Source organism: Fundulus heteroclitus, chromosome 13, assembly GCF_011125445.2.
Source record: "Fundulus heteroclitus isolate FHET01 chromosome 13, MU-UCD_Fhet_4.1, whole genome shotgun sequence".
NCBI lineage: Eukaryota > Metazoa > Chordata > Actinopteri > Cyprinodontiformes > Fundulidae > Fundulus > Fundulus heteroclitus.
The window spans coordinates 5191023-5207134 of NC_046373.1; the positions used below are offsets into that span (position 1 = coordinate 5191023).

General features: G+C 37.9%; 1 protein-coding gene across 1 annotated transcript; it reads right to left on the reverse strand.

Annotated features, from left to right (window-relative positions):
- Positions 1–6654: 6654 nt before the first annotated feature.
- On the reverse strand, positions 6655–15878 carry LOC105916752 (plasma kallikrein). Its single transcript, XM_012851364.3, has 9 exons — positions 15768–15878; positions 15480–15630; positions 15078–15187; positions 14630–14792; positions 12579–12697; positions 10521–10653; positions 10252–10358; positions 7005–7164; positions 6655–6844 (listed from the first exon to the last, which is right to left on the reverse strand). The coding sequence occupies exons 1-9, from the start codon at positions 15826–15828 to the stop codon at positions 6721–6723; spliced, it is 1128 nt and encodes a 375-aa protein (XP_012706818.2). The 5' UTR covers positions 15829–15878; the 3' UTR covers positions 6655–6720.
- Positions 15879–16112: the final 234 nt, after the last annotated feature.

The window sequence follows — 16112 nt, forward strand, 5'->3', positions numbered from 1 at the left end:
AGCCTTCCTGAATAAAAAATTATTGAGCTTTGACTTCAAAAGGCCAAGTTCAGTTATAGATCAAAGATCCAGTGGAACCTAATCCCAGAGTCGATGTGCGGCCACAGAAGAAATTTGGTCAGCCTGTTTATAATTACATGATTTTTAGTTATTTAATGTTTAATCTAAAAGCAAACTCCGCGCACACATGGAATAAATGACTGACACTTCTCTTCAAAAATATAAATTTATTAACAAATAAAAGGCCATCCAGGGAACACCAGTGATAATTATGTTTACCTGAATTAACAACATATCTCTCTCAATAACTCTCTTCTTTACAAGACTAGTGAAACGTAACTAAAACTACTAAGCAAACTTAAAATTCAAAGAAACGCTTAAGAAATTTGCCTAATTAATCTAGAACAATTGCCATGTGTTCAACCCATTCATAAAGCAACTCAGCGTTAGATAAAACATTATTTAACAAAATGATATTTTAAAGAATGATTTGCTAAATTCAAAATCAATAACCTTTAGGACTCTTGATTTGTTTTAATTAATGTAATTATGATATATTTCGATCTGGTAGACAAAGAACATGTCGGGGTCTGGGAGACTGTCTCCTCTGGGTGGTGCAGTCTAGTATTCCTCCACTAGATGGAGTCAGCGAGCATGGTGGGTTAGTGTGGTATAACTTTAGTCCCCCTTCAGAGAGCAGGGACTGAATAGATAGCACATTTATTTGCAGTTCCTACCATAAGTTTTGTGTTGGGTTCCATCTTTCCTTAGACTACCAGGAATTCATAAGGGTTGTGTTTGGCTATAAAATGAAACGGGTGTGCTACACTGGAGCAGTTCCAGCAATACCATGGATGAAATAATTCTGCTCCATACATCCTCCTCACTCCTAGTTTACTAGGATGAGGGAGATAGAAAGACCTGACATCCTCTGCTTGAACATTTAAAATAGTTTTTTATTTGTTTTCTTAAGTTTGTGTTAATTTTTATACTGTTAAAAGGTACGGTCTCCAAGAGGCTTTTAATAATAAAAATCACTAATTTATTCTGCAAAACGTTTCTTGAAATAAGAACTATGTTAATCTTTGTTAATGCAACATATGCTGTAATGTGTTGTAGATTATGAAATAAATAATGCATATATATTGTCAAATCCAAATATCACTCACACTTAGGTTTATGCTAATATTTTTGTTTGGGAGCATGGGAGCCTTATGAACTAGGTACAGCATGCACATGATTTATTGGAGAAAGCTGCCTTAATTACCACTGACACTATAGTTTGGCGCTTTGAGCTACAGTATAATGGCCTTTATCAATTTGGAAACTCAGCCAAGTTTTTTTTTTTTTTTTTTTTTTTTTTTTTATACAATTATAGATAAACGTACGTGTAACGTGCTGTTGCTACATTAAGATACCTGATGATAAATTTAGACAAGTAAAGACCCGGATCCTTTACTCAGGAAAAAGAAAGCAAATAGACATCAAACTTACAACCAAAGCTGGGAGAGGGAGAGCCAGAAAAGACAGCCACTCCAAAACTGCAGACTATTTAAGCCCCTATATATTTCAAATAATAAAACCAGTCAATTTTATGTTATTTTAAAAAGGGACAATACCTAGTTTAGCAAGAACAATGCAAATGGCAAAAATAAATAAATAAATAAATAAATAAATAAAAAGACAGAGGTCAATTCTATGCTGTGTGACCTCTTTGAATGCCCAGCATGTTCTAATAGCATCAGGAATTGCCAGAGGATTAGTAGTCAAACTGAACAACAACCACTAGGGGCGCTCTGCTGTTTCCCTTGATCAAGATGGGAAGGTTTTTAGTTTTGATTATTTGAACAAGCTAAGGCAAAAGATAAAAGTACTTCATTCATGACTTGAAATCGAGGATGCAACTGAATCTTTTGGTCACAGTTAAAATCAAACAGATTCTGACATTAGAAGGTTTGTACAGACTATTGAAAAGACACTAAATTAGATAAGGAGTGACAACATTTTACAAAGTCTGGGTGATCTTGAGTTACCGTTATTGGCTGAACCTTTTCCAACCCTTGGGCGAGTACCATTGCCAAGACTTCCAAATCAACATTCAAAAGTAAATTGTAATAAATAAAAAGGTTTACAGGAAGCATTAAAATTTGTTGAGTCTCTCTCTCTCTCTTTCTCTCTCTCTCTCTCTCTCTCTCTCTCTCTCTCTCTCTCTCTCTCTCTCTCTCCCCCCCCCCCCCCCCCCACCACCCCAGTATGGGGAGGGGTTGGTGGGGACAAACAGTTGAGGTATTTCTTCATCTTACAAAAGCCTCAGAAGCGTTTTAACATGTATTTGGCTGTATATCTAGTAGGGCTGTGCATAAAAATCGATATAAAGATTAATATCGATATTTTTAAAAACGATTTAATATCGATATTCTGGCTTTCAATATCGATATACCTCCCAACCTCTAGGGGGCGTTATTACAGCGCAACCATTACAGTTCACAGCGAAGGAGAGCAAGTGAGACGAATTTGTGGAACGGCCGACAGGATTTTAGAAGCTCCTTTGTCCCTAAAATCAGATGTTTGGGCACATTTTTGGTTTCTGTGACACGTTAAATGCATTGAAGCAAATGCACTTTATTTTCCTGTTAATATGTCTGTGATCAATAAATAGAACATAAACATAATATTTGGCTGATTTTGGTGATTGAATCACTGAGCATTAATTCAAAGTAATAAATATCGATATTGGAATCAAATCAAGCTGAGCTATGTATCGAGAATCGTATCGTATCGTGAGCTGTGTATCGAGAATCGTATCGAATCAGCTCATCCTAGATGATACCCAGCCCTAATATCTAGGTATCCAGTATTCTAAATAATTAGAGGATGCAATATATAGATAGATTTTGATTTACAAACGTAAATAAAAACAAGAAATGGGTAGGATCTAAACATTTTCCTATACATTTTCAAGCAACTGGGATATGTGAGTTGGTTCTTCGGTCATGTACATCCCTGTGTTGGAATTAAAGCACTTATTTATTCAGTTACTTAGTGTGCTTCAATGTGTATTATGATGATGATAGTGGTGGTGATGATGATTAATATTAATAGTGTGACTATTATTATTATTATATTTCTTGTTAGGTAAAAGTGTATTCTTCACCCTCATCATAAAAACAGGTGAAACACAATATAATTAGAAGACAAAAGCGATTATAGCTCTACAGTATCAAAATGATTAGAAAATCGTTTAAGTAATATATGGGATATTTTCAAATTAGGACCACACTAATTGAAACCTTTTTAAATCCTATGCAGATTTTTTGTGGTTTTGGTATCTGTCTCTCCTACCCTGTAGCTTTGTCAGGATTGAAGCTAAAGAAGAAGCAGGGGGGATCATGGGTGCGCAGCTGCTGACAGCGCTCCACAGATGGAGAGAACAGACATTTGAAATCCAATCCAGGTAAGTCCACATTTTTGGAAAAGTCTGGGATACATTCTGAGGAAATAAAAAATAATACTCATATGTACAAAAAGAAAGTTGCACACAGATATGAAGAAAAAAACATTAGTCTACTCTCATGTATATGTCAGTCATGTCATCATATTATAATGAGAGCACAGTGAATGTGTTACCTTGACAGAAGGAAAGGTGGCTTATCAAGAGTGAGGACGCTAAACAATAGCTCACCATATCGTAGTGCACATACTCCTCAGAGAAACAAAACAGGTGAATGGAAGCTGGGATAAATAACAGGTTGAATACAGTTAGGCCAAAGAGCAGTTTTGCAACCTGCTGAATCTGTCATTGTTCAGAGAGAACCAAAACGGCCCTTTGTGGCTTTACTAGTACAGCCAATGAACCAGAAAGAAAATGGATGGCATGTAATCATGTTCAAATTTAAAACAAAGTTTGAGTATCTTATGCAGTTAATAACCTATGATATACCGGTAAGCTCTTAATTTTTTTTTACAAATATAGGCAAAGGATCAACAATACAAAGTCTCCCATTACATTGGTCACATTGACCTCTGTTATCAGTTTTAAATGGACATGATGACATGACATGCCAGGGAGGCGGGCTGGGCTTTGTAGTAGGTATGATGGAATGAGGGATGGGTACAGGGCGGGCAGGTCAACAGTCCTTTCCAGACAGGAAGAAGATACTGAATAAATAACAAAAACAAACGGAACCAAAATGTATCTCATTGTGAAATTATACTGTTTTCTAAAAGGCTTAATTCAAGGTTAAGTTAAAATCTTACTTTTGTGCTCAGCAAATATTCAGGAAAACAAGAAGCACATTGCAGATATTAACACATTTGTCATGATCTGTTGGTATTTCTGTTTATGTTATTTTGTTTATTGATTAATGTAGCTATTATTGATGTTCTGTATTAATTCATTCCTTTATGTTGAGATCCTTAGTTCTTCCTTATGTTCTGTCCTCTGTTTCTTGCTTTTAGAGTCCTGTTTCTTATGTTTAGTCCCACCTGGTTCCTATGCCCCTCATCGACCCTCCCAGTAGTTCATAGTTTTCCAGTTTCCTCACCAGATTCTCTGTGCATCCATCGCTGTGCTCCAATAGCTTCACTGTTTCAGTCTCTTTGTTCCTCAGTTCTCTTGTCTTTAGTAAAAGCCATTCACTATGAACATGAGGACCCCCATTTTCATTTCTGAGTCAGGACCAACTCCACCACAACATCAAAGCAGGACAGTGAAGGACAAAAACATATTTTCTGTAATACCAGTGCGTTAAGATCCTAATAAATGATCAGGACCATGTATCAAACAGTCAGCCTACGTGTAGCAATCAAAATTAACCGCAGAGATTAATTTTTTGATGGGCATAGAAGAAATGGTGAGCTATGAGAAGACATGCAAACGATGCAGTCTGTTGTTATGCTAAAATACCTTTTCTGTTATATGATTAAATCAATGCAATGAAGCCCAAACACCTCAGATTTGAGGTATAATCTACAGAACGTTATTTTTGCAAGTCACTTTAAATGCCATTGTGGATCCCTTCTTTTTCACATAGGGACATGCCATGCGGGTTAGGATTTTTTTTATTGTCCATCAATAATAAAATCCATTAAAAAAATTGCATTTTCTGTTTACTTTTGTGGTCTTCGACTATTATTTAAATTAGTTTTAAAATCTGAAACACTTACTAAGTGTGACAAACATGCAAAACAAAAGAGAGAAAGAATTACTTATTCATGCATGATCGGGGGGGCTAGTGTCCATCTCCAACAGTCAATGTATGAGAGGCGGGTTACACCCTGGACGGGTCACAAGTCCTTCACAGAGGTGGACTAACAACCAGGCTCACACACTTACACCTAATGACAATTTAGAGAGACCAACTAACCTAACAGTAATGCTTTTAGACCCGAGGAAGCCGGAGTACCCGGAGAGAACCCACACATGCACAGGTAAAACATGCAAACTCCACGCAGAAAGACCCCAGGCCAGGGTTTGAACCCAGGACTTTGCAGCAAGGCACCAGTGCTACGAGCTGCCCCACTGTGCAGCTCCGCATAAATATGATGGAATTAACGGATAAGCTTCTCACGCTTTAATATCTCCTTTAGAAAACTTGATTAAATCTTGATGCCAATATCGGAGTCAACAGGAAGCTCCACCTGATGGTCCTGAGGGATTGAGAGTGAGGACGGTACATTTTCAGTTGGCTGTGTTTGTTTTCCAAAGGGCTATTGATTCGGTCTAAAGAAAGTTCAATCTTTTGCAGGCGGTGAACACTAGTCCGTGGACATTTATGTTAGCCTTAGCAACTGGATGCTTTATTTTACTTCCATGCTTTGATTTTGCACTATTTATTTTGATGGTTATTTAGTCTAATCATTTAGTTAACCTTTGACTTAGCATTTGATGATATGTAATTACTGTCGTATGAGTAAAAAGGAGAATGTACCCTCAAATTTGTAATTAAAGGTGATTTGCCTAATTCCATCGAACTCCTTATTGTTCTTTATCAACGGTGAGATCAGAGCCCAGCACTAATTCACTATATTTAATACGGATTACATACTATATACATTTTAAGTCATGTTTATTTTTGTCTCATTTTCTTTCAGCACTTTTATATATGCAATATACCTTCATTAGGATAGAAACACTGACCTTTATGAAGAATGATTTAGTAGGACCACGGTGGGGAATGGTGGCCTAGTGGTTAGAGCACAGAGCTTTGGTCCCAGAGGTTCTGAGTTAAACTCCCACAAGCTGCCATTCTGGGTCCCTGAGCAAGACCCTTAACCCCAGATTGTACCGCACAGTGGCATCCCACTGCTCCCCCGAGGGGATGGGTTAAGATGCAGAAGTGAATTTCTCTATTGTGAGGTCAATAAAGTTCAATTATTATTATAATTACAGTAAAGGTCTGCCAGAGTAAACTACATCTTTAGGAATAGATCCTAATTCAACTGAGTTTTGTTTTTAAATTTAAAGTAGAACGGCGACCTGATCTTTCAACTATTAGTTTCTACTCTGATAAAATTGTTTTCCAGATTATTTTCAGGAAGACAGAGAGACTTTCTGATGTAGAGGTTGGTGTAAAAATGCGACGAGGTCATTAAATTTGCTTCTGTAAAAAAAAAAAAAAATTGGCCAGAGCATTTCAAAATCAAAACAAAACATTTTGTTGAATGGTTAATTTTTTTATTTTTTTATTTCTGTCACATGCAAATAAAGCTTTGGATTGGTTAATCCTGAGCCTTTTCTGCACTTCTACAGTTTCTCAGGGTGAAGCCTGACACAACATTGTCCAGTTTCTTAACCTTGGGAGGAACAGGCATGGTGATCACTCGCTTCATATAGCAGCGGGGCCTACGGCACAAAAACAACACTCATATCACTGCTGTAGCCAAGACATTCACTATAACATATAAACATTGGCAACATTTTGATTATTGCAAGGTATTGCCTGAGAGAAATTACATTTTTGGCAGAATCTGTGTTGAAGAAGCTTGGTTAATGAATACTGTACCGGTGGTCAGAGAAAATCAAACTTCCATTGTGGTAGGTGTAGAACTGGCAGTTTGGGTTCTCGGTGCACTTCTCCTGGCACTGATCAGTACTATTCACCACCGCAAAGCTGATGTCAGATCCACTGAAATCTACTCCGCTGTAAGTCAGCCTAGCCCAGCCTGTCAGCAAAAATGTTTTATGGTTAACATTTGGCAGCAAACTGCATCAGAAAGATGCATGGTTTCAGAATGGAAAGAACTAGAGCCACTAAAATGAGCGTTTTAACTCTGTTTACAACTGTGTCACCGTAAACCCGTTTTCAAGATTGTTTCACTCCCCTTCTGTAGCCTGGCATTGACATTAATTGTGCGTGGAAGACTGAGATAATTAAGTAAACTGATATGTTTTGCACTTCTAATCTATGCACTGCTGAGGTGTCTCCTCCTCAAATAGTGAAGCCAGGAAGTCCTTCACAGCCTCTGTGATTCCTCTGTGGTTAATAAATCATCATTTTCAAGCTGTCCATTAGGAATACTAATTGTTGCGACCTGTATTCTAATCTGGTGAATTCTTTGGTTTCCTTTAGCTGACACCGCAATGCCAACTCCCAAAAAGAAAACAGATATAATCAGACCAATATAGGTAATGGGAGTCAATGTGTGTAGTACTATTCATATAACAATCGATTACATTTATTTGGAAGCAAAGATGACCTATATAATTCAATTAACTTGCAACTATATTGCTAAGAACTAATACAGTGATCTGACAAACGTTTTAGCCAAGCGGCAGTCCTGATTTAAAGTTGCCAGCAGTGTCTGCATCTCTCCGTTTTACGGTTCATACTATGCAGTCCAGACAGGAAAAGATAATCAGCAAAAAAAGAAAGAAAAAAAACTCACATTAGTCTGTAAATTAGTTGCTGGAGGAAAAGAAAACCCTCTTGAGATCCAGCAAGTCAATTCTTGCCCACTGTATTGAACTGTAATGCATCTGCCCTGTTTTCCCTGTGTTTGTTTTGATCCTGCCTGTGTGACGGCTCTGTGCTTGGCTTTGCTGCGCCACTCAAGGCTGAGCAGTAACACCTGCTGCTGCTGATTAAAGGAAGTTGGCTGCACCTGTGATCCTCCCTGTTCATACCTATCTCTCCCTGTGTGTTGCTGCCAGATTCTAGAAACCCATCAAGTGAATAAACCATCCAGCGTTCCTTGTCTGCCTGCCTGTTTATGACCTTGCCTCGAGTTTTTGGATTCTCCAGTTGGCCTCTAATGTTTGTACACAATCTCTCGCTCAGCCCTGAAGCCTCCTACCTCACCCTCTGGAAACCTCTGCCTGATCTTGCTTATGGTTCTGACCCACGCCTGCATCACGGATAACCCTTTTATCTCAGGCCTGCTTACGCGCTGCAGCACCTTTAAGTTGTAATGCTAAATGGTCTTAGCTGTTGGGAGCATGCATATAGACAGTATAAGTGGTCTGAGAATGCACTCTTGAGGAACACCACATGGGATTTTTGTTGGCTCAAATATCGTGATTGCCTAATAAAACAAAGTTGTCCCAGTCGGCCAGGTGACTAGTCAAAAATCAACTTCAATCTCAGAGGGTTTGATACAGTTAATGTAAAGAAAACTATTGAGACTAATTAGACAAACATGGCTGGACAAGGACTCTGAAGCTCATTGCTGGAGAACTGCAGCCAATAATGAAATCTCGAGGTCATTAAGTCTTCATAGCTACAATTAGAAAGTACCTACATGTCAGCCTGTTCTCTTGGATAGCATCTGAGGACAAGCCTTTTCTGTACAGCCATCATAAAGGTAAATGTGTGGATGCTAAATGCCGGACTTTAACTAGAGTTCTGTGCGTAGGTCAAATGAGAATAAGATAGAAACGACGCTCTAGTTGTGGTTGGTTCAGAAGAAAAGACAAATATCAGAAAAACCATGTCATACCCACTTATAAGTATGGCGGAGGAGCTGGGATGCTATATGGGACTGCTTCTCTTCTAAAGGTTTTATATATATATATATATATATATATATATATATATATATATATATATATATATATATATATATATATACTAAATGATATTCCACAGGGGGGCTTCAGTCCATTCTTGAGAGCTACTCTCCTGAAACTTCTATATGCATCCCTTCTCCAAAACCCTTAAGGAACTGGACTTGGGAACCCTTGGAGTATAAATAGTTAAACCTGGATTCACAGGGTACAAACGCTAATGCTTCTTAACTCATGATTCTGTGCCTGTGGTACCAAAACTGGTATAGATTATGGTGCATTTCATTTTTTTTATAACTGAGTTGAAAAATATTAGTTTCCTCACTTTTGAATCCTTGCTTAGATGAAAGAGAATATATTTCATGTATATATTCAACCAGTCAAACATATTATGCACTTTCCACAACAAAAACAGAGCAACACCTAGTGCTCCCCTACCAAAGGTTAGTTTTAGCCAATCGTGGTATCAAATTAAAATGTAAACAGTAGGCATCATGAGAAACCAAAATAAGGTAATCTAGTCATGGCACTTCTTACTGTCCTTCTTTCAAAGATGAAATTGTGGATTCTGACAAAAACAGATTTGATAGCAGCGACAGCAGCAGCTGCGTGTGCGTCCTCCTGCGCTGCCATGTTTTGTTGGTTTGGCTGTGGGCTCGTCAGCTGTTGCCTTCGTTACAGCTGGTATGTCCCACCTTAAACTATAATACTGCAACACGATTGGCCCAAACCGTCTTGTGATTCAGTCAAAAGCCATTGAAGCGGGAGCTGTACAAGATGGATTCTTGTGAGTTTGTGAATGCACAAATACTGTGAGACTTCAGCTTTTAGGCAAGGTTACAAAACATCGCATTTAGGTTTCATAATAGATTCTGTAAGTAGACGCGTTAACTTTCCCGAGCTCTGTTTGTTTTGCCTCTGGTTTATGGAATTGTTTTTTTTTGCATCTGAAACTCTTTTCTTTGCAACAAAATTGACTTTGTGCAAAATAGAAAACATGTATCGTTTAAATGTCTTTTTCCTAATTCTGATTAAGCCCTAACAAATGCCTGTTGAAAATGATGAAGTCGGAATCAATAAAGAGGTAGGAGAAAGGGTGTAATAGGCTGGAAAAATGAATTTAGCCCCCACTAAGGCTAACCTCTCATCTGACAACAAAAGTAAGACAGATTGTTGTATTACTGTATTACTTGTTAAAGTAAAATAGTAGTAAAATGTTGGCTTTGGAGTTAATTAGTTGTACGTACTCTCATCAATCTGACAGAGGTGTGTTGGTATTCCTGATGTGACACCACTTTTTGCTCTGGTCATTATGTTGTTTGGATTGTTCTTCAAAAAACATCTGAAGTCAATCCTGTAGAAATAAGAAAATGGACAAATCTTCAGAGTTGCTCAAATGTAATGAGAGACCAAAATACATTAAAACAAGGATCTTAAGAGATTGATAATGATGCAGTTACGGATAAAGAAAACAAGCACATCATTTTTAGCCCTCGGACAGTCTTATACTCCCTACCTGCTGAAAGAGAAGTAGGTGCACTGTGGATGGACGGAACATAGGAACTGACAGTGTTCAGCAGAAACAGCCTTTAGTTCCAGGAAGTCGCTTCCTCTGAAGTCGGTGTCTGAAAAGAGCTGGCTCTGACATACTGTGGAAAACACAAACAAGACAATAAGAAAGCAAAAATATCTAAATACATTAAGTTGACATCAGTGGCGTATTTAGGCCATTTTTATGGGTGCTCAAGGACCCCTAAATCTAAGCTCAGCACCCCTGAAAAATTACTGATTCAGAATATTCCTGTGTGTCGGTTCGGCTCTGCCAGACGTGCGTACATGCACAGATTCACCCGGAGCGCCTCCGTTTGAAGCGCTTGGCGTTCCCACTGCGTTTGTTGTTCCCACTGTGTCATATCAACGCTGCTGTGCGCCAGCAGGGGGATACTGCTGTTACCACAATTAATACTAGGCTACGAAACTAGTCCCAGTTAAAAAACTAAATATTATCTGCACTAAAATAGGTGAAAACTGCTGAGCTCAGTTCTGAACAGAAGCTGTTTTGATTTGTAGAACTTGAGAAATGTAAGGAACTAACATTAGCATCTCAAAATAGCATTTAATTCTAAAGTATAATACAGTTTATCAACAAAAGCCTACTCTCTTTTATAAAACTAAATATTCTGTGCCAGGCAGGGGTTCTGAAGACTGCTGGAAAGATGGAAAAGGAAAGACTGAAGGCTATTAAAAATTCAGATTCTTAGCCACAGCTGCCTGAAAAATAAAAGTTGAGGGTTTCCCTTTTACCAATATTTCATTGCCATCGTTGCTTTCATTTTTTGTTGACCCCTTGAAGCAGTTCAGGCATAAATAGCAGGTGTAATTTATTTTACATAATATACATTATAAAAACACTAGATGCCACCTAAACAACTGCTATTTTTTGTTTAGACTTTTGCTTAGTTATAATAGCATGATTAGGGTTCCACAAAATAATATTGCTATTTATTTGACTATTTCTACTTCTAGAATTAGGATAAAGACAAATACAAACAGAGGAACACTATTTACATTGGTTTTATTGTACATAGATTTCCACACTGTCCATTAGTAAATTAGTGTAAACCAGTGGCGGAGCTAGACATTCTCATCACCAGGGGCTTAGTCCACAAAATATTACATAATTGAAAGATTAATTTGGTACACCAAAAAAGTAAGAAATTACTTAATCTGTTGATGTGGTCGCAAAATGAATTTAATATAGGCCTTTACATATGTTAAAGTTTAATCTGCTGTTCTTTAATAATCGTACTAGTATATACCAATAGTACATTATTATGTTCTCATTTCAATGATGAAATGGACAACCACTCATGTGACAGATCAATCTTGGTGTCATGAATCTTACTCAAAGTACATTATTGGGTCCTCCATGCTCCTTATGTATTAAGATTTACTGCAGATTTTAAACATTCGACTCACTATTGTTAGGGAAATAATTAGTTGTCTGAGAAGATGTAGGTAAGGAGAAGCTATTTTCTACACTTCAGATATATGATGTAAGAAATGTGTTAAGATAAGTTACATGAAATGGGCTAAAGAGAGTAACTACAGCCCAGTTGTACATTTGTTGAAATTTGAATTTAATATTTGAAATGCTGTTAGTATTAGTTATAGTTCTACTTCCAGTGCAGAGTAAATACAATTAATTTATTTGCAGTCCCTTGAATGTATAATTTTGCTGTGTTTTATGATGTAGTATCTTTTGAGTATCTTAGATTAGTTAGCTAGTCCAACTATTGCCATCATGCAGGTTTTACAAATGCACAAGATGTTATCGAGTGAAAACGTTTCAATCTGTTTGTCAGTGCTTTTGGATGGACCTATATTGTAGCTTGTTTGACGAGCTTTAGCTAAAAAATGAGTCAACTCTAAGAATCTTACATCTGGACTAAAAGTGGAAAGCCTGTTGTTCATGCCAGGAATCACAGTCAACACTGGGGGCTGAGCACCCCTAAAGGTCAGATCCTAGAATCGCCCCTGGTTGACATGAAGATCCTGCAAGCTGTTTGCATACCTGTGTCAAAGTGTTGAGTCAGTTGGGAGTTTTGGGAGAATCCAGATATGACTCCAGTCTTTAATACTATAGCAGGGGGTCTTGGCACATACCAGCTGAATTTAAGGTGGCACTTGTACCTAAAACAGAGGAAACAAAAACGTTGTTGAATGACAAAGCCTATTTTGTCATTGGACTTCTCTGCTAGGCCAGGGATGTCCTTAAAAAAAACACCATATACCAACACACAGCGGCTCAAAAGAATACTTGGTCCCAGGCTATCCTGGGGCGAAACTTTGATGATTTATTCTGTAATTATATCATCCTAGTTAGGGTATTATATCTTTGACACTCGGGCGAGAAGAGTGGCACCTGGTGGTGAGTTGGATCCGATTGAAGGGAAGGCTGGAAATCTCAAACACATGGTGAGATCTAACAATGACCATCTGGCGGAGAAACCTTTTGGGGCGAACTCACGCTTATTGGAGGAGTTGTTGTTGTTTTTTTTCCTCCAAGTTCTGGTGATGGAGCTATGTCAAGATGTTTACTGCAGACGCAATTCCTAGAACCTGGGCCCTGAATTTCATTGGTGCCTGCAGCGGTGGCATCCAAAGGACCTGTTGGTAAGCACCAGTGGTTATGGAAGCCATCAAGCTGAAGGAGTGATGTGGAACTTGGCTCTCCTTAGAGACTCCTGAAGCAGCAGACAGGTTCCAGGTGACCTAAAAACACTACGCTTTCTGTAGTTGCACAGACATAGGAGGACCCGGTCTCATGATATGATGGGTTTAGGAAAGGGCGCTCTGAGGATTTCCCTAATTCAGTCCATTCTCGGGCCTATGAGGTCACTGAAGTAGTTAAAACATCACCCGCAAGGAGAGGGAAAGTGGCCCCTATTTTCAGAGAGTGTATTCTAACTTTTGCTGGATCTCACTTCATGGCTTCTCTAACAGCAAAGGATGCTGGGAAGGAAACTCCAATCGACAGTGAGGCTTTGTTCCAGGCCGTGACAGTACAACAAGACCTTTGATCATCCACGATCCTGAGAGGGTCATGGATGTTTGGGTGTCTGCTCTACATGTTTTTGTGGATTTGGAGAGGGGGGTTGACACCGATTTCCCATTAAGTCATTTGTGCAGAATGCTACAGGTGAAATTACAGGAAATTATTATTTCCTATCTTCTACCACATTGCTGGGTTGTACACATTTTTAACACACAGTGAGTTTTATACAATCCTTTCTGCACACCATATAGTAAATGTCATTAAAAACAACAACACAAATGCAATGTGGCTTGTGTTGCATTACGTATCGGATGCTGTAATATGAACTGTTTTTCTATTAGTTTTTTAATTCGTTTTAAATGAGCGGCACACTCCCTTCCTTCTGAAGCAAACCATCATTTACTGTTCACTTTATCTGTACACCAAAAACTTAAATAAAACTACTGAATTCTACTCAGATTATGTGAAAAACATTTAAACAAATAGAGGTATGCAAATCTAACCCATCCAGGCATGCAACACATAAAAAAAAATCATCACCACTTTAGTTTTGTGTTGATGTTTTTAAGAATAGGGGAGCAGCATTAATTGTGATATTTTTTGTGCAAACTCAACAAAAAGTTGTAAAAAAAAAAAAATAAGCCCATGGAAATTGCTATTAGTTACAACACATAAAAACAATCTTCACTTAGTAGAAAGCGATATAACGTAAAAGTATGATGAAAGGAGGAAAAAAAAAAGTTTAATTGTAGTGGTAGCATATTGAAAATACGTATTTCAATGGGAGTCACTTGTAAAAGGTAAAAGGTAAAATCTATTTTGAAATAAGAACTTTTTTATATCAAATAATCTTAAATTTAATTTACTACTATTTTTTTTTTACTATTTTTATACTAATGCCTATCCTTAACAAACTAAAGAATTGTAAGAAAGTATCTCAGATTGTGGAGGATAAAAAACTCTGATGCAAACAAGCTAAGAAAACCTTGTTATTTTCTTTTCTACTTGTGATGTTGCCCTGGTAAACAAGCCAGATCCACTGATAGCAGTAAATAATCCAGTTTTACCTGATATTCGAGGTTGTGAAGTTCCCCGTTATATAAGTAAAGAACTGACACACTGGGTCCTGGGTGCAGACTCTCTGGCACTCCTCAAAGCTGACCGTGAAGAAGGTTCTGTAATCTCCACCACTGAAATCCACATCCTCAAAAACCTGTTGGAAACAAGGCGCTGGAACGTTGCCAACAAAAAAAATTGGTCAGCAAAAGACATTTACAGGTTTAGGAGGAAAAAACAACACACCAACAAAACAAACAATATGTTTTGGGGGTTTTTCACAACAAATTTTCACAATTTTTTTTCACATTCCAGGAATAAGTGAAAAGAAAAGAAATAAGCACCAGCTTTGTGGCACTTCTCTTGCCTGTTTGTGATAACTTGTAACAAAAAAATAAACCTATTCGTCACATCCATTTATATATAATCACAACATTTCCGAAATATGAGTGGACCTACTGAGGTCGAGATTGCAGGGTTTGAGAGAATAACCAGAAGTGACGCCGAGCTGTAAAACTTGAGCTCGTGGGTGTCCAGAAGTACTTGATTTAAGGGAGCATTGAAAGCTCCTGAAGAGAGGAGGAGAACATACATGTTACATCATGATATTTGTCAGTTTGAGTCTACTATTCATCATATTATTCCTGTCTGCCAAACACTTGTTTGGCATTCCATAAAATACCACCACAAATTAAAGATTACACTTCTTGCCTAAAACTTTGTCGACTTTTAAATCAATTTACTTTGCTATTCAGACTATATTAGAATTTTTTTTTTTTTACAATGTCTTAACAGCTTCCTTTTAATTAAATTCTTCTTATTGCTGTTATCATCATCTTTACTGGTGTCTTTCCCTCATACCCTGAGGACTTGTCAGGCCGATTGAAGCTGAAGAAAAGGCAGGATGGATGCTGGCTGCAAAGCTCCTGGCAATGCTCCGCAGATGGAGAGAACAGATTTGCAATGTCCGAGCCGGGAAAATCCACATTCTCCAGAAATCCTCGAATACACGCTGAGGGAAGAAGAAAAAGAAGAAGAGGAAGAAAAAGATTCCCACATATACAGGAAAATAGCGGAATACTAAAAAAATAATTCAAGTTGGAATCAATAAAAAGAAAACCACTTCCATGTGGAAAGAGTGTATATTACCCTGGCTGAAGGAAAGGCTGCTTATCAACAGTAGGCACACCGAGACAAAACGGGACTCCATCTTCTTCTGCAGATGGTAAAGAGAAGAAATGACACTGCACACGCTGAGCTAGGGTTAAATAACAGGTTTAATAAATAGAGGTTGGCCAAAGGGCAATTTTGCAACCCTCAGAGTCTGACCCTGAGAAGGGAAAAAAGCATATCTTCAGGAGCTAAAAGGTGCACATAATGAGTCCAAATAAATAAATAAATAATTCAAAGTTTGGAGAATTGCTAAATGTACTGAGCTCATCATATATCCAACCCACAATATAGCTTTCCAAAAACGCAAAACCTCACATGACA